Genomic DNA, 27246 nt, shown 5'->3' with positions numbered 1-27246 from the left:
GTTGGCCGATTGGGAGCTTGGTCTTGGTGTGTCTATGAGATGAACAAGCAGATTGCTGCACTGAGGTCCCCCAGGCTCATGCCCATCAGGCACAAGAAAGCAATTTAATTTGTTTATTGCTTTTCACGCTTGTGCACATGGGCCAAAAGAGGCTGAGCCAAGCTGACACTTCGAATTTCTCTGTGATTGTTCACCACCAACTTTCTCTTTCAACCTCTAGATGAAGGTGCTTCACTACACCCATGTGATGACACTTACTGTGGTCCTTTCCCCGAGTCTGAGCCTGAAGTAAAGGCTGTCGCTCACTTTCTTCGCAAACACCGGAAACAAATAAAAGCCTATTTGTCCTTCCATGCCTATGCACAGATGCTGCTGTACCCTTACTCCTACAAATACGCAACCATTCCAAACTTCAACTGTGTGGTAAGTGCATTAAAACTTGGAGAATGTGCTCCTCTGTATATTTTTGGTACATTTTGTCTTGAGAGGAGACTTGTTTCTTCAATACTTTGCACATATATAATATTGAGCAGTATTTATTCTGGATCCACTTGCAATCACATTTCTGGTTATATAACCTTCACTCACCATGAGTCAGTGGTGATTTGATTAAAATGGTATCATGCCTTTCATCCATCAGTCTCTTTAAATTACTTTATAGGATAAATCCCTAATTTTAATTATAGTTATTATCATTTTATTTAATTAACTGTAATGGGAATTACATAGTTAGGTCCTTGGGCATCTAGCTGAAATTCTATCTCTTCATGCTCAGAACTAAAACACTAGCAGCACAAAGAAGATAATTTTCAATGTTATGATCAAAATAAAATTGAAACTGTTTATTTTATCAATTCAAGGAGGAATCTCTTAGATTTCACCAAAATTAAAGCTTCAATTGCACTATGTATCATTCAGGTCAGACGTAGTGCTTTTAAGCCTTTCAGACAAGCAGGTAATTAAAATCAGGAGCTTCTCTATATTAGAAAAATTAATTTTAAATAGTTTTTGATGTAAGCCTATTGATTCACAGATGAGTACATTTCATGTATTCCACACTCATCCAAATGCAGAGCTATTCCCTGTGTTTGCAGTCTAAGGTCAGTTTTAGCCAGTCTCCTGTTCATAAAACCCCCCTTATGGCTTATTCTCTGAGGGACACATGGCCAAGCTTTGCTCTCTCTTTGCTCCTGCTCACAGACCCACATTGCACCAACCAGTTGCAAGCCTCTTTCTTTCACCCTCAGTCCTGAGCAAAATTACATTTTCCATTTATCTCCCATTTTGACCTTGAAAGTTGCAGTGACTTTTAACTTGCTGGTTTAAGCTAGTGTTCTCCAAAAGAGCTTAACTGCACCTTAGATTCATCCTGTGCAGAATAAATAATGTTGTCAGTCCCCGGGGCTTCACTGAAGTTTCATTCAGCTGTTCCCTCAGGAGGGTGAGCAGCCAGGACTCCACAAACTAAACTCTCTTTGCAGGTTTATTTCTGTTGAGACACTTAATTTCAGTAGCTATTAAACATTTTTCTGTCTGATGCCATTCCTGTGAAACAGAGCAAATGAGAAGTTAACTAAGCAGCCAGAGGAGCTAAAAATATGACTTGTGGGGACTGACCACCAAACCCTTTAATGACTGTGGGTAAACTTATGATTTTTTTTTATTCTACCTTCACATTCTTTTGAGAAATGACAAGGAGAAAGGAGTTCCCCAAGTGAATTGATGACTATTTAGTTAGCAAAAAAAACAGACTAAGAATATAAAATCAGAGGTTCTCATTTCTTTGAAGATTAGTGGGTGCAAGTATATTGTTTTTTAAGAACAAACAACAGAGAAGAAGGTAAAGACGTGGAGTTAAGAAGAATCAGCAACTTCTCTCCAAGTATATGATTATTGGGTATCTGACTAAAATGTCCAGAGTAATATAAGGCAATAGCAGATGCTATAGATGGGAAATTCATTGTAATGAGCAGGAAGATTTATCTGAGAGTTTTCACACACACCAGTATATTTTGTTGTTCTTGTTGCTTAAGGGATAATTCCATTCTGAGATGGGGCATAACTGCCCCTCAGCTCGTACATATTCTGCCTTTCCACCCACTGCTTTTAGACCAAAGGATCCCAATTTTTTGATGTTTAGAAGGTGTTCCTCAGGTTTGCAAGACCTTGGATCAGGCTTCTCATAAGAGGGAGTGGAGCACAGACCTAAAGGAACAAAAAAAGACACTATTTTAAACAACTCCCATGGACAAATGAAAGCCAAATACCAATTCTAAATATCTTGTCAGTATTTGAACTTCATACTTCTTTTCATTGTGGTCGGTCAAAAACAAGAGAGAGGTTGAAATAGGAAACTGAAGTAACTTCTTGTTATTTAGAAAGCTCATTATAGGGATCACAGTGAAAATTAAGGGAATACTTGTTGGTTATTAATTTGTGTGTTTTAATACTTGCCTACAGGCAAAGGCTCCATCAGCTGGTGGCTCACAAATGTATGGTTTTTAATATTTAAGTCCCCAAAATGATGACTTAGGCTGAGGTTTCGGATTCTCCAGTCCTCTTGGAAATTGCAATGAGCTGGAAAGTGATAGATCTCTGTTTCCTGTCACTGATGGAACAAGCATTGTTGGTCTTCGTGGGCGCTGTGCAGTGGAAAACAGTAAGACACCACATGCATAGCAGATAAATAGCTTTTGGTTCTAACAGTGGGCTATGATTAATTTTGAGCAGAAGAAAGGCTGTTTCTGTCTGGGTCAGATCATTCTAGTGAGCTGTCAGTTACCATTTCAATTAAAGTGTTCAATTATTCAGAGCTGCTTTGAAACTGGAGAGCTGTGTACTGATCACAACATGCATATTCTGTTCTAATTTAAGCACAACTCTCTTATTTACACTCTCCTGAAATCTGTTCTTTTAAGATGCTTAAAATGAAAGTACTCTTTTAGATTGAAAAAACACCAGCAGAAACATACATGCATCTCAAGAGTTTTAAATCTCACCTGATTTTCATCCTTTTTCTTCCTGTGCTGTCATTTGCCTTAGTGTTTGCAGTGAACTTATATGGCATGACTGAGTTTGTGTACATCTTTGCAAAAATCTGGTAATTTTATGTGGCATTTTCTCCTTGAGGGTGTTCAAAGACTGGTTGTGTGGATTTATTCAGGATCCAGCCTGCACAGTATGATGCACTTGAGAACTGTCCCTTTTTGGGACACATGGGTCTAACAGTGGAAGCCAGCTGCATTCCTCAAGGCTAAGAGCTTGAAGTTCACAGTGGCCAGGGGTGCATGCCCATGTGGTGAACATGGACTTGGGGTGCTCCTGGTCTGACCTCCAGATAGTTTCTGCCTCTGCACAGAACCCATTACTGTTGTGCTGATTTTAAATGGGCATTGCCAAACTATTTCTTTGAAAGATTTCAACAGGATTATCTGTTGTCTCGTTGTACAGTGTGTAACTCGTGCACAGGGAGTCTTCTCATTTGTGGCTATGTTCTACTTGCCATGGTGCATTTATCAGCCTCTTGTCAGGCCATCCCAGCTCCTCTCCAAGACCCTGGGATGGTAAGCACAGCTGCTTGCAGATTTTGGTTGAGCAACAGAGTCTCGTACTTGGGACAGTGCAGGCACCAGACAACAGCTCCTGGCCGCAGCTGGAGCTCGCCCTTCCTGGGCCCTGTGCAGCCACAGCTGCCACGGTGACCTCACACTGCCAGCCCACCACCTTCACAGGGTCCAGCAACTCCAACCCCATCATGGGTCTTGCATGTCACAACTCAGAAGTCAAGGCAGATGGAGGAAGAGTGTCAAGTGTCAGCACTTCTCCCTTCTCCCACAGGACAGGCCCTTCTCATCTTTGGTGCTAGGGTGAGTCAGAGGTTACCCCTTACACTGGCTGGCAACCACATCCCAGCCCTGCAGAAGTTCCAGCAACACTGAGTTAAGCAGTCCTTGCCTCCACACACTCACCAGTGGAGGTGGCAAGAGGTCAAGCTGAAAAGGGCAGAGTCTCCAGCACCATCATCCTTCTGCCGAACAAACAAAATTTCCGGTTATGCCTAACAAATTTTTGTAATGCAGTAAAAATGTGCTCTTTCATTTGCTAAGAGGAGTTACTGTGTACAATAAACTCACCAAAGCCCTACCTGCACATCAGGAAGTGAAAAGGAACTTATTTTTCTTTCTGAAATGACATTTAAAGCAGTTTTCTCTGGCTTCTCTACTTGGACAGACAAAGCCTTCATGGGTCAGATCAAGGATTAGGTCAGAATCCCAATTCCTGACAAGGGCAAACAAGTGGAAGGTTAGGAGAAACATAATCAATGGAGAGCAAGTAGAGGGTAATCCTTCCCAAGTGTATTCAATTAGTGCCTGATGAATAACAAGGTAAGGACTGAGTTCATGAAAACTTGCGTAAACCAAACAAACCTGTTCAAGGAAATAAAACAACTAAAACAACCATTGCAGCTTCATGCAGTGGTTCAAAGTCCAGAGTTTCTAGCTCCAAAGATAATAATTTCCTGCTCTCTACGGAGAGATGACTGTGTTTTCCCAGCCTTCATTGTGTATTTCCCAATATTCTTTGGGGTAATATTCCTTTTCCTTTTAAATACATCCATCCTTTCTGTGTGTTTCGATGCGCTACCCATGTAAGACTCTCAGAATTTTCCATGGACCAGGTCTTTTGCACACAGTTTCACAGGATGAACCATGAACTTCCTAAATAGCCTTTCAGCTGCAAGCTGTTGCAATATAGGCACTGATTTTACCTCTACAGGACTGAAATCACATTTCTGAAATAGTGGAAAGAGCTCTCCCAGACTACATCATCAGGCACCAGAGAAAGTTAGACCAGCAGTGAACATTCACCTGCTGATCAGAAATTCAGGAGAGGAACTTGTCTCCTTCCTTCTTCCCACTCTGCTCACTGAACCACTGTGAGTGTCAAGAAGACATCATTTCTCCTTCACAAGCCCAGCAGAGACAAGGTTTAGTGAACTGGGAAATTCATCTTCACTAAATGCATGCAGGCTGTTTAACTGCATTTAAAAAAAAAAAAAAAAGATTATTTCATCTCATGGTCTTACATGTCATCTAAATTTGTCATGTTGCTAAATTGACATATATACCTATAATTACAAATACTTAACTATTGATCATTCATGGTGCAGTGAGCTCTTTTATATAATACAAAACCAAGTTTTTCAGGGAATTGCAGTCATTAAAAATAAATAATGCATTTATCCTTTATAATCATTTTAAGTTAGCTGCCACAGACTTGTAGAACACAGTATTGTGCCAGAGGTCAATGATCCATTGAATTGGGGTTCCAATCACAATACAATATTTAATTCAAAGTCTAATTTATGTATTTGATTTTTTTCTTCTCCGCAGGAATCAGCAGCCTATAATGCTGTTAATGCTCTTCAGTCAGCCTACGGTGTAAGATACAGATATGGCCCTGCATCCAGCACTTTGTGTAAGTTTCCCTCTGCAGGTTTGTGACTTTGACCTTCCTACAGTAAGAAAGAGAAAACCCTTATTATAACAAAGAATGCAAACACTATTTAAAGTGAACTTTGTTCCAGTTTTGGATTGTGAGAAAGGCAGAAAAAAGTTTTGCAACTGATTCAGTCAGTTGATTGCAGTAAGATTAACTCAGCTGATGCAACAAAAGAGATTAAAATGCACTTGAGAGTCAAAAGCCAGCAAACAACATATTCATATAATATAAAACTGTGGGTTTTTTAAAAAGAAAAACTAAGGTCTCAAAAACTATATCTTTATCAGATACTGCAAATGCACTACTAAGTTTTAACAGCAATGTCAGGCAAGCTCTCTGTACAGAGGTGAAAGAAAAAGAAGTTCAACAGGTTTTAACAAGACTTTTTTTTTTTTTTACTGAAATCTTGAGGTCTGAATGCTGTGGCTAACAATAACAGACATTGAAAAAAGTGAAAAGCTAAAGACTTTTCACAAGTAACCTCCTGCATCTTCTCTGCCATTGCTGTGTTTCAGCTACAGTTCCACTTATCACGGGCCTCCATCTCACAGCATAGTCATCATCTTGTGCTCAATACACTGTAGTCAGTCACTGTGTCAAAGGAAAAAGTGTGAGTTGATGTCAGAATTGCATAGATTACAGCAGGTCACATGAGAGATTTATCTGTATAAAAAAGTGTGTCTTGGATAATCAACATATGGAGATAACGAAAGCAGCACACTTCCTCAGGAAGGTTTGTTAATATTAGATATCACCTATGCAAATGCTCTCATACTGTGGGGAAAAGGTGAGAAAGTAAGACACATGAAAATCATTTTAGAAGTATTTTTAAAAGAAGATGGCAGATTACTTTATCAACTCTCCCCCTTCTCATTGCAAATGAATTGCCTAAAAAAGCCCAATTTAAAGCTAGGAGCATGCAGAGCTGTCCAGTCCAGCTGGGAGATCTTTGTGGAAAGAAAGCTTCAGACTGTGCTCACATGGAGACAGGAACAGTTTGAGGGTTTATTCTAGATATTCTCTTTTATTAAAATTTTGCTTTACACAAAACAGTTACAATATTTTTTCCTATGAAAACTAAGGGACTAATCCATATTGTGCTGAGCACATTTCACCAGTTGCTGGGTGCTCATGCTATTCTCTGAAGGGTGTGCAAGATCAGGGCAAGCAACGGCTGGACTTGCAAGAACACTCACTGTGTCCCAGAGACAAAATGCCACAAGAACCCTCTGGTGATTTCAGCATGACCTGCATTTAACATTTTTTAATGCTTTCTCTGAATTTTCTCTTTCAGATGTGAGCTCTGGCAGCTCTATGGACTGGGCTTACAAAAATGGCATCCCGTATGCATTTGCATTCGAGCTGCGTGACACTGGCCATTTCGGATTTTTGCTTCCCGAAATGCTGATCAAACCAACCTGCACAGAGACCATGCTTGCAGTTAAAAATATAACTCTTCACTTGCTGAAGAAATGTCATTGAGATGGGATTTCTACGAGCTGGAAGTAAACATTTTACTCCTAGCGCTGATGTCTTTCAGTGTGTTTGGCTGCCATTCTAAGTTTGGCCACTTCAGAATTCAAGAAGCTAATTGGAAATGTGATATTGTTTCTGCCAAATTAATAGTGGAAAATGGAAAAAAAATCATTCAATATCTGCTCTTCTAAAGTCCATAAAGTTGATATACTAACTTAGTTACCAGTTTGGTGCAGAATATTTTTGCAATAAAACCCTTTATTCTGCAATTTCAGTGAGGCTGGTCCTAAAATAAAGTGCCACTTCCAGGCAGTTCCGGGCCTTATGCCTTTCCCTAATATGACGACCCCCCAAGGGGTCTCTCGAAGCAAGGGATAAAGTTTACATTCATGTAAATATACCCTGTGACCCAACACAGGCCTGTATCTACAGCAATAAATGCCTTATAGTGGTAGCTGGCTGCACTACAAGTGGCAGTGTAGCTTCCTTCTGAGTGTATACGTACATATTTACATATATGCACTTTTGTGATTTTTTAATTCATATTATGCAATAATTTGGATCAAGGTTTCTTTTAACTGTTCAGAGAAATCTACTTTCAAATGTATATAATTGGAGTGGACTCAAAATCAACATATTGTCTTTGAAAATGTAACTTTCCCAGTGATGTGTAAGAATTTTTATGATGAAATACTATTGAGATAGACAATGTTCTGCTTTATGGAGAGACAAAGCAACTTGCCATGACTTGGAGCTTGAAGCTGGCAGTCGACTGGTATCTGGGCTCTGCTGTAGATAGTGACTGCCCATTTTCCACCAGCCAAGGATTTAGCCTTAAACTGTAATTAACTGATGTTTTATTTATCAATATTCTTGCAGTGAGTTCTTTGGCTATGTGGCTCTTCTTCCTGGAAGCTGTATTGTTTTGCATGTTTTAAAGGAATTAATAAATTTTTAATGGATTCTTTAGTGAGACAGCGGTGAAGGTAGAAGCCTTACAGCTGAAATAAAGTGAATAAGCACCATGTTTGAAAGAATAACGAAAGCACAAAGAAGATAACATGTTGAGGGATTTTTAGGACTTTTAAAATACTATTTTTTTAATATTATTGTATCTGCAGAAGCATATATTTTACTTAATGCTTTTTGAATTTAATCTTATGCCACTACATATCAACTAAGACATATTTGTTAATAAAATGGTCAAAGACTTTTGAAATATTCTTCTTATTTTACTTAAGTGTTAAAACTTTAGTTCAACTATATAACAATTTTACCTATCTGTAAAACATTTCTGATGCTAAGGATGGGGAATTTTTAAAAATCCTAAGTCCTCTCTAAATAAGCACTTGAACTTAGCAAATGGAAAATCTTCATAAGTGTTATAAGGAAAGTACTGTATTTAAGTAAGAGTATCATTGTTTTCAGGACTGCAAAAGGCAATCAGTGAACAAAGATGACAGAATTGCATTCTATTTGTTTAACATTTTGTTAATAAATGTGTTGATTTTACACAAGTTTCTGAAGGCTTGTTCAGATTTGTTTAATTCAGTCTTGTTCAGTTTATCATTCAACACAAAAAAAAGTACGTGAACAGCAAAACACTGTTTTAGTAACCCAGCAGTCAAAATCACATATAGAGTGATTACGTGAAATCCAGAAGTTACATTTCCATTGATTATTGATAGAATAATTACAACCACTTCTGTAACTTGGAAAACAATATTGTTCTTTCTTTTTTTTAACACCTTTTAATTTTTACAAACAAATCTCTGAGATTAATTAATAGTAAGGAAACAAGCCCATGCCTCTTTAAGTCACCCTTCTCAAAAACAAGTATCACAAACGATTTATTACATTAAATCACCATGCATAAATTGATTTTAAAAATGCCTTTAGAGATCAAAAAATTATTGAGCTTTGTTGCAAATCTTGAATAAAGACCACTGCTGATGGGTGAAGCTCCTTGTGTATTTCCCAGAAGTTGCTTCAGAAAGGTCAGCGCATTCAGTCACTTGTAACATATAAAGCCTATGGAAAACTGCAATTCCTTTTTGAGAACTGCAATACCTTTTCTGAAATTTGAATTGGAAGAGTCCAAATGACCTTGAATGCCAACATGCATTTATATGCAGAGCCAGTCTGCTTGTCCATAGGAAACAGCATTGTGCAGATTGAGCTGCCTACTCAAGGACTGCAAAAAATATCCACTGATGGACAAGACTGTGTCTAATTCTTAAGGGTGGGAAGAAAGCTTTGTATTTCCTATGAAAAATAAGTTAATATTCAACTGCTCCAGTTTATTTCTGTTAAACAATCCCTTCATTTTTTATATTTACATTCATTTTAATGGCAATTAAAGAATAAGATACTTGGTAGCATGAGTAGGGTAATAAGTACTTTTGTAAGCACTATGACCTTTCCTTTGGTTGTGCAAAACTACTACATCATTTCCATAGCTCACTGTTTTGTATCAGTCACATTCAGTCTCACACATGTTTGTGTTTTTTAATTCTGTGCCTAAAAGTCACATATTACCATTTTCAAGCAGTTCTTTAGTGATGGTAAACCACCAGAATATCTCAGATGCACAGAGATACAATTATTGCTCTGCTGTAGAAAACACAATGAGAATAGAAATTTACAGAAAGACTTTTTAAATATAAACCCTGTGGTGTTAGGTATACTCCCTAAAAAACATTGTTAAATGCTCGCAACACAAAATAATTTGTAAATTTGTTGGAAATTTAAAAGTCTTCTGTCCACAGAAAATGTAGATTATGTGCCATGTGCTTAATGTATGCCTGACTCTCATAATTATTCAGGATAAAAGAGAGCTGCCTTCTGACTGGCTGCATCGATAGATTTTCCAGCCCTGTCAGCACCACCAAGTCAGGAGTACTGATGCTGTTGGTGGGTCTATCTTGGAGGAAGTGGAACAAGTCCAGAGTGGTTTTCACTTTTCTTGGCTGAACATGCCTGTCACCCCAAGCATGACACGCTGGTTGAGCAGCTTGTCAGAAATTCACAGCCTTCAGCTGCTCCTGGTGTCAAAAGGGCTTGCCTTAACAACAAGGTCTTCTGTTAACATCTGCAAGTTTGGGAACTAGCAGTGAGCTAACACATGATTCTCCTTAGAAAACGATGTTTGGGGCAAGGACATTGAGAACAGGGAAATCTTTAGTCCCTGAATGCTTGTCCTTGCCTGACAGGCAGGAGCAGTCAGTCATGCAGAAAGTCTCAGGTCTCTCCACTTGTAACGTGGAGATCCTTTCAAGCCCTCTTGTGAGAGAACACATCAAGCACAGCAGGGCTTGCCCTCGGATTCAGACATCAGGGAATGCACTCATAAGTAATGGATTCAAATGTTAATTAAAAAACCCTGCCACTGTCCCCAGCCATGCAGAAAGCATACTTTGCCTGTGACAAGGAAAATTCATCCATTGCCATAAAAATGTGGGGTAATATATTCCATCAGTCCTGCCTGCTCTGAAAGTCCAGCCACTTTAACACTGCTTGGCCTGCCTTTTCGAAAAAGACATGTGGCAGAATAGCCATAACAATGAAATATTTTAAACTACCCCCAGGTCTGTAGGAGCATATAATTTATATAAAATAATAGATAACAGCTACTGAAATAAATATTGTGGTATGACTGGGAGCAGGTGTTTAAGTCTTTTTTGCTGACTATGATGTATTAAGCTATTACTCTGCATACCAGGACGGATCAATACTGGGAGGAGTGTCTCTTTTTTAACCAATTAATGAAATTCTTTTCCCAATTCTGAGCAGAATAGCAAGTTATACCCAAAAATACATCCAAAATAGTCAAATAAAGTTGTATTTTAAAAACAGGATTTTCAATTTTCTTGAAAATAATGCAGCTGTTAAACCATGGCCATGGTTTTCAGGTGGCTTATGGTTTTCAGCATGTCATAACTGAAAAAAAACATTTATAGCAGCCTTGAAAGCAGAGCAGAGATGATTGATCTACTCACTATTTAATTTCCCCTGTTTCATTTTGCTTTGTTTCTAGATTAAGAAAATCTGTTGATTGGGCTGAATTGATGGAGTGCAGTCAAAAAGCTGAGTATAAAGGATTTTTCTGTGCCTAATGAGCTAGAAATAGCTACTTTAAAAAAAATGAAAAGTAGCTTTGTCTATTTTAAGTTCTTTACACAGACTAATTGCTTTACGCTGTTTGAATTAGATTATCACATTTAAATAGATGGTTTGGGAAGATCTATTGTTATTTTGTTGTGAGCCAGCCAGTTTTCTAAGGGTTAAAACAGTGACATGCCTAACAGTGTTGTAGGAGAACCAGAGCTGCTCTTTGGCCTTGATAGCACATAATCTGTACTTGAGCTTTCTCTAACAGGACAAATTTGCTCTATCATGCTACGTGCACCTCCATTTTTCTCTCTCCATTTCAAAAAAGAAGTGAATACTGTCTGCTGGTGATGACTTCAGGCTATAAAAAAGCCTAACTTTTGGTACTAAATTTAAAACATGAACCTGTTAATATGTGTGAACTTCCCCACACACCTACGCAGAGCCATTCACACACAAACACTTTGTCTGGCTGCACAATGTGTACTGTGTGATGGTTTATGTAATGGTGTAGCTGCAATTCTTGGCAACCATGGGGCTTCTGATGGCAGGTAGCATGTGCTCAGCATCTCTCCTCTGCCTGCTGCAAGCACACATAAGTTCAGCTCATCTGGCCAGTCCCCTAATAGCCCTTTCACACTATCTCACTGCTGCAACACAGGAAGTTCTCACTTCTGCAGCGTCTCTCTGTGGGTTACCTGCCTCGACTGCTGACACACCATCTCCAAGCTCCCCTCATGGCACACGTTGTGTGCTGCACCCTACAGAGCTCAGAGGTCAGTTTTTGCTATTATGAACATTAGGGCAGAGGCTGTCAGAGGGTGTTATGCCCCCTACTCCAAATGCAGATTGCATCCCAGAAAGCTTTTGTTACCTTGTGTGTAATGAAGAAGGTCCCATACCATTGCCCAGAATGAACAAAGGGGTGCTAAGATTGTGCCTGGAAAGTCTGGAAGTGTTAAGGAGAACACTGGAGAGCCTACAGGCCCATATTAACTGCCACCAGGATTTTTGAAACTGCTTCAGCCCATGAACAATTCTTCTACACATTAACCATTTGCAGGAATACATTTTTAAAATAGTAACTTAAGACCAAAAAAAGCCTTTATCTTACACACATTAAAGATTTTCTTTTGAAGTTTTTGTATTTATTTTATAGAGTTTCTTTTTTGAGAATTAAGTCTCTTGAGAAAAGCTGAGGTAGAAATAATATGAAGTTGCTGTCATGCTGAAGGCTGTCTAGAGAGCCAATGGATGCAGCCCACTACCTGTCAAATATACACTTCCCAACACTGCAGATAATAAGTGCAACCTTCAGCAGAGGCCTCAGCAGAGACCTCGCTGCAAACATGTCTGAAGACCAGGATACTCCTCCGACAGCAGTTTTGATGCAGACTGGCTAATGAATGTTGGGAAGCTCTTCTACAACACTCTCCTCTGGAGCTGAGAGTAGGAACATCACGTTTTCACAGCTGTCAGGACTGCACTTTTCAAAAAAACATTAGTCTGTGTCAGAGTTTTAATGGAGAAAGGAAGGTCCCCATTCATTTCACGCTCCTCTGCACAGCACCAGGGAAGGGCTCCTTTGCTGCTGTGCCTGGCTGCAGAGCCACTGGCACCCAGCCCATCAGAAATAGGGTTGTTTAAAATTGATGGAATCGCTGTCTTGTTTTTCTTTTGCCTTTATGAAAATCATAAACAACCCATGGGTACTAAAGCCTAAATATGCACAAGAATAACTCTGTCTCATTTAGGAGTTGAAGGTCACACAAAAAGGTGATTTCTTAAAAATTCGTTTTTGGATTCAGCAATTTCCATTCTATTGAAAACTAACAGTTGGTATGTCCATGATGGAAAAAAATAATCCCAAAAGACAAATGATTAATGGAAAGTTCTATCCAAAACTAAACCAAGTACAGTATGTATCATCTTCATGGCCTAATTCTAAATGCACAGAGGAAAGGTGGGACATTGGAGTATGTTTTCTATTTTCACTTGGTATCAGGACTAAAAACAAGGGCAAAGGACAGACGTGTCTAACACAGAATAGAGGAAAGGTCCAAATTAAGTAGCAAGACTATGCCCCAAGAGCAGCAGAGATTAACTAGTATAAAAAGGCATTTTTATTTCTAACCATGAATAAAATCACTGAAGCAGCAATACTTTGGAAAGATGAAAGAAAATAATGTTGAATAATGCAGATATTTGAAAAATCCAGAGCTGCTGGATCAGATGACACATTGGGAGAGTGAGCAGCTATCAGTCCCCAAACAAACAGGTGGAAGAACAAAACTTAGAAAAAATTTGGCAAACAAGCAAAGATTAATCATTTTAGATTGAATGACACTCTGTGAGAACGATAAAAATAACTTCATCCTGAACAAGTAAAGTAAACAGATACTGTCAGGATTATTTCTAAAAGTAACAAGCACAGAAGATGAGAAGGACACTAAAAAGAAGAGAATCACTTCTCTGTTCATCTGATGGTGTCAAAGCCCATAATCAAGCTTTTACCTCAAAAATTACCTGTCTTTGGAGTGCACCCATGAGGACAATGTTGATTAATATTCAGTGACCTTGTGACATATTAATATTTGGTGTATGTGGATATTAGAAAGAGGTAAAAGGTATCTATCTAGTATTGCTTACTACCTTACTTGGCAATACCAGTGTTTCCCCCTCCACGCAAGTTTGCACTTAACCTCTCCAGCTGTACACATGGATAAAGCGTAACACAGCCAAGCCAAATTGGTAGCTGCTGTGCGAAGAAGCAGAGCAGTGGATTCCATACAGAAGTAGCAGAAGTTGTCTGCATTATATTCGGGGGGGTATTTCCACGAGAGAACATGCATAAGTATTAAAAGAACCATGTAGCTCCTATAAGGCACTAGAAACTAAAAGAGGGTTAAGATTAGCTTCCTCTATAGAAAGTCTTGCTTGCCACAGGATTCATCAAAATATTGATCCCACTGCATAGTAGAAGTGCATTTCTTCTTCCACTTTTCTTTAAACACCCATAATGCCATGCAGCAATGATTATTCTCAATTCTCCTGCATTTCAATGCGCTTTCATAAGTACACAGCTTTTCAAGAACAGATTGATACCATAGCTGAACAGGATAAAGTTGCAGCACAACCAATATACACTATGAAACTAAAGACATAATAAATTCCAATCAAAAGCAGCACTGCAACCCAGGAGATGAGATTTACAGAGGAATGTTTCTAAGGAATCCTATCTTAGGCTTCCCTAAATCTCAACAATGTCTATCTATTTAAATCACACTTCATGCTCAGATTCACTGGAGTACAGAAGTCAAGGCTGCAAGGAATGTGAAAATTATTGGATATGTATCATTTTACTTGCCATTCAGTGTGATTTTGACACAAAGTCAGTCTATTTGCCTAATATATACCTATTTTTAAAAGGAACAATAAATAAATAATACTTAAACAGGGCAAATTTGTTATACAAAAGAATATAATACATCAAGGCTCACACACTTAAATCATGAACACTCACAGTACTTCACATTAGGTGTTCCCTGACAATTACATATGCCATAAAGATCCAAACCTTTAACAGCACAGTCAGTATAGTTCAGCATATTGACAAAAACTGGCAATGATCCTACAGCCTAAAGCTTTACTTCAGATTTCTGAGATATCCTAATAAATCTACCCATTCTTATCATATCGGATAAAATAAACCAGGCACCCTTGTACCTTCTGCTGGGGCATGGTAATGTAGGCTACTAAAGAACAAAGAGGTTCTAGAATTATAGGCTTACCAATGCTGCCATCCACCTTCTGTTTTTCTGTATTCATTCTCTGGGATGGCAGCCCTCAACTTTCACCTGTCTGGGAGAAAAATTTTATGGTCCTTCTGCTCTGAAGTTGGGATTTAACTCATCTGACTTCTGTGTCAAAGCTATTTATCTAAACTAAATTGCCTTGCTTCCCTCTGTAGTTGGTAGAGAAAAATAAAGGATGTAGTGGATGACAGGTCACATCTACCTTAGACTTGGTGCCATTGGTACTGCTTGAGTTACTCATTAGATGTCAGTCTTTTTGCATAGCAAGAGTCAGCCTATGAGTCTTAAAAATAAATGTTATTTACTTTAGCTATAAATATTTGTCTTACAGAAAATAATGTCCATGTAATCAGCAAACTGTCTATATGTATTTCTGTCACACAACTTTAACTCAGGCAGGCCTAATTTATTCAACCACAAGCAAAGCCTGGCATCTTTCAGGTGCTGTGGACCATGAATGCTTCTCCTTTCCTGTCTCTCATGTCTCTTTTAATCTCACCTGCTATTTTTGTTACTCTACATTCACATTTCATTTCTTCCTTTTATTTTGCTGGAGAGAGAGCCAAAAATGTAAGAGCCCCTATAAATAACAATTAGCCATCTAACACTAATCTAATGAGTTAGCTGCTTGGTGAATTCTTCTTCTTTTTTTCCTGAATAGATTTTTTAGAAGTCAAGCAAATGCTACTATACAGAATAGAGAAAATATTAAAGACAGATAGTATACCAGTACATGAATAATCAAGCAATGCAGAGTATTCAGATTCTGTCATAGGGCAGTTCCAAATCTGTCACTGAAAATAGCAATTTCCAGGGTTGCTAAGACCTTGTGGATTTTACCCCAGCAGCTGTCTGGCTGTCAGTTGCCTGCTGAATCCATAGTGAATGCCCCTGTAAACAGTCAGTCTCCTCTGTTAATGATCTCCTTTTCTTGTTTCTGATATTTAAAGGATACTAAGTTTAAAGTGAAAATGTTATCTTAATTTTTAAGAATGTATAAGAACTCCATGTTTGATGCAAATTATCAGTAATGGAGACTAGTAAACAAATATTCAAAGCAAGCTAAAATCTCTTCAGTTCCCACTGCAAAACCAAAATTTTTCTTGTAAAAGTCAATACCTTCATTAGAAAGAAAACTCACTCTGAGTTTTTTCTGAGCAAGTAAAATTAAATGCAGTCACAGGCTGATGGTAAAACATTTCTCAGAATTGTATGTGTGAAATAAATACTTTCTAGTAAATGATGTAGTAAAAGCAACCTCAGAATTTATGCACAGAACCCGTGACTACAGATTTTTGTATTGGGATTTTTTTTTAATTAATGAATGATTTTGCAATTATTGCAATAAAATTTATATTTGCAAATGCATCAAACTGGTTTAACACTATATTTCACAGAGTGACCACATTTATCAAATGTGCTCAAATTTGCAAAGCTTGCCTATAAAATATTGCTGTTATCTCTTGGATTTTTAAACCAGAGCACAGTCAGCTTCCATAGAGGGCTCACACCTATTTCAAAGGACACAACCTCATTCTTATACAGTACACCGTGAATTTAATTGCATGATTGTGTACCCTCCTTTAAATATTTCTCCATGAACTATTATGCCTTAGGATTAAAGCAGCTATCTTGAAGGTGCCATACATACCGCTGCACCAAAAAAAGTCAGAAATTCCAGGCACTCATGCTGAATGTTTTGGTTTCTAAGTGTCCACACCAGGACTGACCTCATGCATGTGAGAGAGCTCACTGCCAGCACGCCTCATTTTGAAAAACTGCACCATATTGCATCCTTCTTAGGTCTGTTTTCATGCCATTTGTGCACATTAATATCCTTGTTATTATATCCTTCTGCAGCATAATGCATTATTTCTCTTCTAGAATGGTGAGCAAAAGAGAAGCAATGTGCTGACAAGAGTTTAAAACAGGAAAAGTTAAGGAAAGAGAAACCAATGAATAGAAGAGGCTTGTAAAGGGAGGATTTTAAGGATGACACCTGCAGTAATTCAGAGGCATGACCCTCATCCCATGCAGACCAACTAGACCAATTCAAGCTCCATGCTATAACCTGCTATTAAATACAGCAATTTTTATTGCTAAATGTATCTAGTCCCAGAACCAGCCAAGTAAGTTTGGTCCACATATGTATAAAACACCATAAGGACTATCATTAGCATTGATTTGTATTGTTATGTATGTATTACAAGGGCCCTGTAGCACTATCTGATGCATGTCTCACAAACTATGATAAACGAGATTCGTACCGGCCCAACAATGTTTGTTCAACTTTCTTAGCTACAAAAATTATAAATTGAATTTCAACAGTACCAGTGGCTCAGCAAAATTCTCTGATAGCCACTGTCCATACTTCTGTATGGAAAGACTTAGAATTAAAAAACAAAGAAACAGCACACAATATAAACCTCCAAATACCAAAACTAAACATTCCAGGTCTGCCTGGATCAAAACCCAGACAGCAGCAGCTTTCAATGTCATGAAAAACCATCCATCGTACACACCGTGAAGCAGCCACTTCAGTTTTCCATGATCCAGATTGCACATCAGCTATGACATTTGACTTGAAACTAGAAACATAATGGGAGCCTAATCAAAGTTGTTGCAGGTGTTTCAAAATGTCTTGTAAAAATATTTGAGTACATGCCGAGCAAACAGTTAGCTAACTGGCATATTAGAATGAATCACTGCAGTGCTTCTTTAATAACTTTCTTGTAGGCAGAAGTAGCTATAACTTCTATTCAATTTTATCTTTCAAGTTATTCATATTAAAAATCTTTCATTCATGTCATGAAGACCACAATTTATAGAGTACATGCTCAAACATCAGCTACTGCATTTTTGACAGGAAATGACCCACTGCAGTTGCTGGAGGAAACAATCAGGCAGATTCAGAGCTCATTTCATGGCATTTAAAAGTGGTTATTGCTTCAGTCTCTTAATTCACATAACTTTTATTACCTCTCTATCTAACTGTTTCAATACAGATATTAAAATACTTGGAAACCACCCTTGTTATTCATTTGACTTACACTGCCCAGAGATTTAAGGGATATTTTTCTCCAGCTGAACTCCATTCAACTTCTCTCAGTTGACTTTCATTTTCAACTGTGTTTTTCAACTTCCATTTTCAACTTTTCTTTATTAATAGCTCATTGAAATACATCTGCACAAACCTTTGAAAACACTCAAGTTCTAAAGTGCTACAGTGAAAATTCACCTCAGATCAACAGGAAAAGAGGCATCCAGCATATAAAAATTAGATTAGGACTAATACTTCATGCACCCTATATCTAGGCTATTTAATTACTAATCTGTAGGAAAACCCAGCATGCTTTACACTGATCATGTCACATCAGTCACAAAGACCTTCAGGAGACTGAAGCTAGGATATAAAGGTGGAGCAGTTATAATTTTCAGTAAATTTATTACTTTTCTCAGTTGTCAGATTATTCCAAATTTTTCAACTGACACTGAAATTAAGAACGTGAGACAATTTATATACTATAGTAGTCCTTCCTATTACAGGTGTTTGAAGTGGTAACTAATTAACCAGGCTCACCCATAGAGCAATCCAGGAAATCCATAATGGTAGTGACAGCATCTCCCAGGAAAAAGGGCAATCATGTTGTGGCTTCCTCCTCTTCAATAGTTTCTCCTTAGAATTGAATAATAGTTCCTTAGCAATTTTATCTTCTGAAGTTTTCTGGGAGAAGCAATAAATCCAGGGATCTTATTGCTAGATTTTCCATACATTCTCCAAATGTCTTCTTTTGCAGTGCAAAGGCTCTCAGGAAATTGCCAGAGCTTTATATTCTTGCCATTTAGAGACAGAAATATTTGCCATCATGAAGGAGTCACTATACTGGCTTGAATTTACCTTTGCATTTGCACAGTCTCACAAACAACAATAACTGTACAGTAGCTTCACAGTTCAGCGTGAATATGTGCTATTCATTACTATGTTCCCCAAAAAGCACCCTCTTAAACAGTGTTCCAGAAAATGACCTTTTCAAACAGTTAGGGCTGGTACATACATAATCAGGTCCTTAAGTTAGAAAAACTACCAAAGAAACCTTTTTAAAAACCCTGTATGAGAATTTTTTTAAAAATGCATTTCCTTCTGTCTGTAAGATGGAGACATATTCCTTCATTCCCAGTATTAGGGAACAGTATGCTGAGGTGCAGTGGAAGCTGGGAACTGAACTATTCATCTGTTAGCAGGAGCAACATGCAGAAGAACAAGTTGAAAACTCCTATAGGTAGGCTAGAAGAAAAGGTATTCCGACAGAAAAAGAACTAGAAAAAGGAACCATATTCCATCAAATGCACTGGTATAACTTCCAGTACATAAATTCAAGCTACAGCCAGGGGCCTTTGATATCTTCTCACAGTTTTCAGCCACATTTCAAAACTTTATTCCATCAACCACAAGAGGTGAGTTTTTCTTCACTGCTTTCCAACATTTTTCCTACATCTCAAACTGACAAATGGCATGCTTTGCTAGGAGTATGTTTCCTCACTTAGCTGTAGTATCAGGAATGTATTTCAATACAGCAAGAGTCCGTACTTTTTAGCTTTAAGGTATGAATTTGTCACCTTGAAAGGTGACACTGTCATCCTCACAGTGATGTATGTTTATTTCCTTAGTGGTCACTCCAGAGTGTTATATGCCTTTGTACAAATGTTTGGAAAAAACCACCTGCTGGTGCATATTCCCTCTGCTAACACTTGCTTTTTTCTCATTCAGTGCAACAGTGGATATACTGCAACCTGTTAGAATACTCACTCTATGAACAAACTGACCTCTTCAGTTCCAGAATTTATGTAAAAAAAAGCCCGAAAAAACAAAAATACTCTTAAAATATTAAAGTACATTTCTGATGAGTGTATCTCTTGCAGTTTGGTTGACAGACTGTGATCCTTTGCATAACGGATACACTGAAAATTCTGGATTATGCTTCACCTAATTTTAAAAGGGTAACAGCCCTATGAGTGCATAAAGGGACCGAGAGGAATACTTGGTTTGTACCTCTATGTATTACACAACCAAGCACCACCAGCAGACCTGTTAAATCTTATGCATTCAGTAAGAATCTTGGAAACTTCTCCACCAAGGTGCCTGCAGTTGAGAACATAATCACAGCTTCTTTCCTGTTCCAGGTTCCCATCTGTCAGATCCATCTGGACTCTGATCCATTACGCACTGATTATCTGCATCTGGTACATGAAAACAGGATGGGAACAGATGCAAAGTACTATACAGGAGCGAGAGAAGGTGACAAGTGAGCCACCACAATTAAAGGTTCATATGCGGTGGCAGGAATGCACTAGTCCTATCTATGGACCCACTCATCCTATATATGGGGTTACATACAGAGACAGGGCTGAGTGCTCTCTTGCACCATGGACACAATCAAGAAAACTTATATCAAAAATAGTAGTTTGAGCCGTACTTTAAGTTGACATACACCAATACTGTTGCAATTAAAAAAAAAAAAAAACAAAACCAAACAACAACAACAAAAAGACCACACCAAAAAAAACCCAAACAAAAAACCACTGCAAAACCAAAAAAACAAGCCTGACCTCTTCTTACCTATTTTTGTGTTCCTGTTCTTGTGTTATCCATGCCCCTGAGCTAACACAAACATCTGTAAGGTTGCCTGTTAAACGGGAATGTGAAATATATCTGGATTCAAAATAGTCTATTCCTTGTCAGGTTAATTTCAATCTAATTAAATTCTGAATATAATTCAGCACATAAATCATCACACAGCAATGCAAATGCTTACACTGACAAAGAAAGTAGGAAACATTTAGGTAGGAGCAGGAAGGATTGCATCTTCTACTAGTAGATCTGTCTTATTCTAGCTTAAAGTGATCACAGTCTAATTATCATATCTAATTATCTGTGCTGTTTCAAAGCTCATCAAGATGATTTAAGAAGACAGTGCCAGCACAAGCGGCAGTCCTCCTCATCACCCACATTCCCCTCTTCCTTTCTTGTGTAAGATTTACTGAATATGCAGGTAAGTCTGATCAATTCACTGATCCCATTGAAAACAAAATTTCTTGTAAAATTGATTTTTTGCTGAACCACAGGTGAACTAACTGACGGCACAGTTACACAGCTGGACCAACACAAGAAAGTGGATGGAAGCTCAGACAGGTGAAAGAGTTCCCTTTGGGAGGCAGAACAGCCAAAAATCATTAGATTTTTCTAAGTATGAAACTGCATTTTACTGTTCCCTTTTACTGCTCATCTGACTTTCAAGCAAAGGCTTCTAGTTCTAGCTTATCAGCATTTTTAAACAAGCACTACATACAATTGTGGTACATTAAGCCAGCAGAAGCAGGTGCTAATTGTTCCCTCTCACATGGAAAGTTCTCTACAGTTTTTCACTAAACAAGTGCCTAACGCTCACTCAAAACAGTCTAAATATATAAAACAATATAAATAGCTTCTAGAATATTCCAATTAACTGGTAAATAAAAATGTACTAGATAGAAATTTTTGCAGTATTTTTCAAATACAGTTTTTCTCTTGTGTTGCTCTATGTTTAAATGTTAAGGCCCCAAGAAAGCAGTGATAGTTTTCTGCTTTAGGGCATACATACTACATGCTTCTTTTAGGTTGGACAGAAAACATTTCTCAGGTTTGACTGGAGAACTGTAATATTTCATATATCATGTTGCCAGCAGGCTTAGCAGTTTGAGCAGAAAAAACAATAAACAGTCCTTTTCCATATCTTCAGGACTTCAGCAATGAAATAGGAATCTCTACAGCTATGAGGATTACAGTTCTTTGGTCAGACATTCACTAGTGAAGCAAAGATCTGCATGCTGAAACCAAAACAATTCAGGCATTAGAATCTGTACACAACAAGCATTTTGGATTTCTTTGCAAGGCACTGCTGTCCTACAGCATAATCTGTTCCTCAGGGCTCTGTAGTGGGCCCAGTCCTGTTTAACAACTTTATCAACAACCTGGACAAGGGGACTGAGTGTACCCTCTTTGCAGAAGACTCTGAGTTGAGTGGGAGTGTTGATCACCTGGAGGGCAGGAAGGCTCTGCAGCTCTGGACAGGCTGAATTGGTGGGCCAAAATGAACTTTATGAGGTTTAACAAGGCAACAAGGGCAATTGCCAGGTCCTGCCCCTGGGTCACAACAATCCCATGCAGTGCTACAGGTTTGGGGAAGCGTGGCCAGAAAGATGCCCATTGGAAAAGGACCTGGGGGAGCTGGTCGACAGCAGCTGAATTTGAGCCAGCATCTGCCTGGGTGGCCAAGAAGGTCACTGGCGTAGCGTAGCCAACAGGACCAGGCAGTGACTGTCCCCCTGTACTCGGCAGTAGTGAGGCCACACCTGGAACCCTGTGTTCAGTTCTGGGCCCCTCACTTGGGGGAAAGGCACTGAGGCTCTGGAGCATGTCCAGAGAAGGGCAAGAGACCTGGTGAAGGAGCACCAGTCTCGTGAGGAACAGCTGAGAGAGCTGCGGTTGTTCAGCCTGGAGAAAAGGAGGCTCAGCAAGGACCTTATTACCCTCTACAAATACCTGAAAGGAAGTTGTAGCCAGGTAGGTGTCAGCCTTTTTCCCAAGTAACAAGTGATAGGACAAGAGGAAAAATCCCCAAGTTGCACCAAGGGAGGTTTAGATTGGACATTAATAGAAATTGCTTCACCAAAAAGGTTGTCAAGCTTTGGATCAGGCTTCCCAGGGAAGTCGTTAAGTCACCATTCCTGAAGGCATTTAAAAGGCATGTAGATGTGGTTTAGTGGTGGCCTTGGCAGTGCTGGCTTTGCAGTTATGTTCAATGACCTTAAAGGTCTTTCCCAACTTAAATGATTCTGGTTAGGGATCCATGTAAGACAAATACTCTAAATCTTTGCTTTTTCATTCTTATGAGTTTTTTCATTCTCCTTTCACTAGAGATAAACCACTAGCTTTTAAAGTAATCAACAAAGAGTTAAACACATTCCTGCAGTCTCTGTAACAAAATCTTCCCTCAAAATGCTTCCTCAAACTCCATAACTTTTTTTATAATTGACCAAACATTATTTTAATTGCTGGCTTACCTACTAAATTAAGCTGTTATAACAACTAACTTTATTCAAAGCACTGGGACCCAGCATACAAGATGATCACCACTCATATCTTCTCCCTAAATGAATGCATGAGACTTTTTCTCTCCAGTACTTATATAATATTCTCCCTGGGATTTCCATCCTTATTGACTCAGCTTTAGGAAGGAAACTGAATGTTAACCTACTGGACAAGGGATTTACAATAAGATCTTCCTGTGCAACTTCAGAAGCAGGCTCTACACTGTGGCAGAGTTTAGGTAGTGTTTTCTTATGACTAGAATGTAGATGTAGATTACCAGCTGTGCCAAGTTACAAACTGAGTCAACAGAGCAGTTGTTTGAAACTGAGAACAGAATTTGAAGATTCAAGCCACATTAAAAAATACCCAAACCAACATAAGCATTCATATTAGAGCAGGAATGAAAGACATGGAACTGAGTCTCTATTTGACAGGTCTTTTTCTCCAGATGCTTCAGCAGTAATTCTATATGCTCAACTAAAACACATTTTACATGTAAAATTATCTTGTGTGCAGAATATGAAAATAGACATTAATATGAACAAAACAGATAACAGCAGTGCTCAGTGCTCTTTATATACAGATACCCTTTTCCTTCATATTGCAAGTCTATTTCTGCTAAATGGACTGTGAAAATCAATAGCAAACTCCATTTGCTAAATAACACTTGTAAGCTCTGACTTGGCTGAGGGAATCTGGACTCAAATGATTTGTGCAAACCTACCAGCAAGGACTCCATGGAAATTCTTAACTTTTGCCATGCGGTCACTGGCAGACAGCTTTGAAAGACCAAAGTAATTTTGTCATCTGCATTTTTGAACTTGCACCTATGCATTAAAAAAAAAAAAAAAAAAAAAAAAAAAAAGGCAACAGGCAAATGGTTTTCCCTAAATAAATTACTAGAAATAATTCAAGTATGCTTAGAAATTTTGCTGCTGAAGACACAGTCTTTTGAATAAATCAACACAATCTGAATATGGTCGCTTTTTCAGGAATCAATGCGCTTGGTGATTTGACTTCTAACTCTCTCATAAAGCTGTCATAAGGCTAAAATCAGATGCGCCCTCTTAATATTTTCTGTATTGTTTATCAGTTGAGTGGCAAAATAGCCAGTAACCAGAAAAAGCCACTGGAACAAATACAGTTATTTCAGCAGAAAAAGTGTTTTGCTCAAACAGTTAAGTCTTGCATTCACCTCTAGCTTTAGCAGGATTCCTGGTCCAGTGTATTCCTTAAAAAGTCACATAGAGGTACCTGTCAGGCATCAAGTCACTTCAGCACACATATTTCCTCATTTGGGAAACTGGGTTAAGCAACCCTGGGCAGCATTACCTGCCTCTGCATTGGGGAGCTGACATCACTGTACCTTCACTAATGCAGCTACAATGGCTCCGTTGTACATAAGGAAACAGGTGCTCAAACAAACTCCTTACAAGGCCTTAGCACACTGGCATGACAGCTTGGGCAAACTCTCTTAAATGCTCCATGAGGAAAGTGTCGGGATTAACTTCCGAAGGTTGTGTTCCTGACTAATACATCAGAACCACAGGAATGGAGAACAGACTGAAAAGGCTTGCTGGGGATAATCTCTTTGTGGTGTGCTGGCTCTGTCCTCAGAGGTCAGAGATGCCCCCTGGTTTCCACAACTATTCCTCCTTTCTGCACAATGATGCTATGGCCTTGTCCCACTCTGCTTGAAAGGTACATCTAGAACTTCTGCTCTTTCATTTCCAGATAAACTTCTAAGATTTTTTTTTTAACCAGGTAAAAATTTTCTAAACTAGACCTGCCTTCAGTTAGCGCCAAATTCGACTTTTAAATACTCGTGTATTAGTACTCCTGAGCGCAAAAGGTGGTCTTGTTATGTTTTTACCACTTACCAGTTAGGCAGGGTCGACCTGAGCTTTTTATTATTTTTTTTTCAATGCTCTATACTCCTAGTGCACGTGCAGTGGGAAGAAACGCGGGACGACAGCGCTTTAGTTAGAGGATGCAGGCGATAGAGGAAGGGTACCACGCGAACTCGCAGGCGCAGCCCTCCTCCGCGCCCGAGGGGCGGCGCGCCCAGCGCCACAGCACCAGGCGGGGAGGGGAGGGGCTGAGGGACTGCCCCGGGGAGCCCGGACACCTCCCACGCCCCAATGCGCTTCTCCTGTCCCTTCTCTCTGGGTGCCGGGCGCTGCTCTCCGCTCGCTCCCCGTGAGCCGCAGCCCCAGGCGCTTCTCGTCAGGGAAGGCGGCGGCCGTGGAAGGAGGGCAGCTCCTCTCTCAGGGAGAGCCCAAGCCTCAGCGAAGCCCGCCCTTTAGGAGCAGGTGGCGCATCCCGAGAGAGCCTTCCTCCTCCTCCGTCTCCTCCTCCACCTCCTAGAGCTGGTGGCCCGGAAGGGAAGCCCTGCCCCTCCTCCTCATCCAGCTCCCAGGTGGCAGCGGCCATCTCCGTGCGTCCCTCTTCGCTGCCTCCCGCGGCTCCGCTCCACCTGTAGCGCGGCCGCGGGGCGGGCAGAAGGCGACTGCCCCCTGCCCTCCCGCTTCCCTCCGCCCGCCCTGCCTCCCGGGACACGGCCGCCGCTTCCTCCCGCTCCGGCTGCGGCCCTGACGTCGCTTCCTTCCAACATGGCGAGGGCAGGTTGTTGCTGCGGCCGCCGCCACCGGTGCTGATGGAGGCGGGCGCGGGCCGGGGGCGGCTCGGGGACTGACGGGCGCCGTCCGCGCACACACGCATCGGGGGCGGGAGAAGAAGGGAGGAGAAGGCTTCGTCTTCCCTCAGCCGCGGGGGTTGGCTGTCGGCGCCGCCCGGGCCCACCCCAGCCTCCCCCGGGGGAGCCGCCGAGCGGGTGTCGGGACGCCCTGCGAGGGGGCCCTTCCCCCGCGGCCGCCGCGGCCCCTGGCAGCGCTCCCGGTGGGAGAGGCCGGTGCCCCGCTCTCACTTCCCCGCTCCACCCTCCTCCTCCTCCTCTCACGGCTCGATCGCGCCCATGTATGAAGGGAAGAAGACGAAAAACATGTTTCTGACCCGGGCCCTGGAGAAGATCCTGGCCGACAAGGAGGTGAAGAAGGCGCATCACTCCCAGCTGCGCAAAGCCTGCGAGGTGGCACTAGGTGAGGCGCAGCCCGGGCGGGCAGGGAAGGGGCGGCCAGAGGTCGGGGTGCGCTTCGGGGCTCGCTTTGCCTGTGTGTGCTTGTGTTGCGGGGGGGCTGTGGGGCTTCTGAGGGAATGAGGCAGAGGGGCTGCCCGGCAGGGAAGGGTCGGGGGCGGTGCGGTTGTGGGCTGAGCCGTGGCATAGGTTTGGGTGGTGCGGCGCAGCCCCCCGGAGGTGTGAGCGCCCTGCGCTGCGGGCGAGCATCGCCCCTCGCCGGGAGCGGCCCCGTGCTGACAGCAGCGGCGAGGGCGCTGCGGCGCCCGCCGGGCTCTTCTCCTCCTCCTCCTCCTCCTTCTTCCCTCCTCCTCCTCCCCGCTCGCAGGATGAATAGGCAGACACGGAGCTGAGCTGAGCTGACCTGGAAGCAGACGGCCGGCGGGGAGGGAGCAGGTGACAGGCAGCGGCGAGGGCGGAGGGACGGGTGAGGAAGAGGGGGTGGCGGAGAGCGAGAGACAATGACATCGGGCCGGATCTGGAGCTGGTGGCTCTTCGGAGCCAGGAGGAGGGCTGGAGAGGAAGAGGATGGTCCGGGAGATGGGCGAGGGAGAGCTTTAGGCGAGTCTTTCCTGGTGGAGAAACAGCTGGTGGGGAAGAGAGCTTCCTTCGTGCATGGCAGAGCTGGAACGGCCACGGATGATAACAGAACCACAGAGTTGTTAGGGTTGGAAGGGACCTCTGGAGATCATCTAGTCCAGCCCCCATGTTGTTACATTCCCAAGGTGTGGGAACGTTTACTTCTTGGGGCCGAAGGAGGGGTGTTGGGTTTGTAGTGCAGCTGTGTCAGCGCCGCCTCGTCTGGAAGAGTGAGGGAAGTACCGGTGCTGGATAGTACAAAGCACATGTAGGCATCCAATTACAGGCAGCTTAAAAGGACAACTTGGGCTTCACGAGTCTGCCATGATGAGTACAGGCGGGCCTTGACCCTGTGTGGCAAAATACTGACATACTTACTGAAAGACTTCTAGAGAAAAACCTGTTTCATTTAAGTAATACGTAAATGGATTATGTCCCTCCCTTTCTAGTGTAATTGTTTCTGTTTTGGAGATAATTATCTTGATTTTGTACAGTAATGTCTG

At 40.8% G+C, this 27246-nt stretch overlaps 3 protein-coding genes across 3 annotated transcripts in view; 2 read left to right on the top strand and 1 right to left on the bottom strand.

Annotated features, from left to right (window-relative positions):
• The window catches only part of CPA6 (carboxypeptidase A6), an 82283-nt gene extending 72732 nt beyond the window's left edge, over nucleotides 1–9551 (top strand). Inside the window, exons 9-11 of the mRNA XM_038129113.1 lie at nucleotides 221–423; nucleotides 5394–5478; nucleotides 6797–9551. Coding sequence (XP_037985041.1) covers nucleotides 221–423; nucleotides 5394–5478; nucleotides 6797–6984 — 476 coding nt within the window. The 3' untranslated portion in view covers nucleotides 6985–9551. The remainder of the gene's footprint in view (nucleotides 1–220; nucleotides 424–5393; nucleotides 5479–6796) is intronic.
• LOC119697810 (class E basic helix-loop-helix protein 22-like) lies at nucleotides 3664–25782 on the bottom strand. The gene is made up of 2 exons (XM_038129116.1): nucleotides 24912–25782; nucleotides 3664–5038 (listed from the first exon to the last, which is right to left on the bottom strand). The coding sequence occupies exon 1, from the start codon at nucleotides 25750–25752 to the stop codon at nucleotides 25258–25260; it is 495 nt and encodes a 164-aa protein (XP_037985044.1). The 5' UTR covers nucleotides 25753–25782; the 3' UTR covers nucleotides 3664–5038; nucleotides 24912–25257.
• ARFGEF1 (ADP ribosylation factor guanine nucleotide exchange factor 1) overlaps nucleotides 25443–27246 on the top strand; it is an 85036-nt gene continuing 83232 nt past the window's right edge. Inside the window, exon 1 of the mRNA XM_038129091.1 lies at nucleotides 25443–26129. Within this exon, the coding sequence (XP_037985019.1) occupies nucleotides 26006–26129 (124 nt within the window). The 5' untranslated portion in view covers nucleotides 25443–26005. The remainder of the gene's footprint in view (nucleotides 26130–27246) is intronic.

This window comes from Motacilla alba, chromosome 2 (assembly GCF_015832195.1).
Source record: "Motacilla alba alba isolate MOTALB_02 chromosome 2, Motacilla_alba_V1.0_pri, whole genome shotgun sequence".
Classification (NCBI taxonomy): Eukaryota; Metazoa; Chordata; class Aves; order Passeriformes; family Motacillidae; genus Motacilla; species Motacilla alba.
Note: the sequence above shows the minus strand (reverse complement) of the source record. Positions and strands in the feature narration are given on the sequence as shown.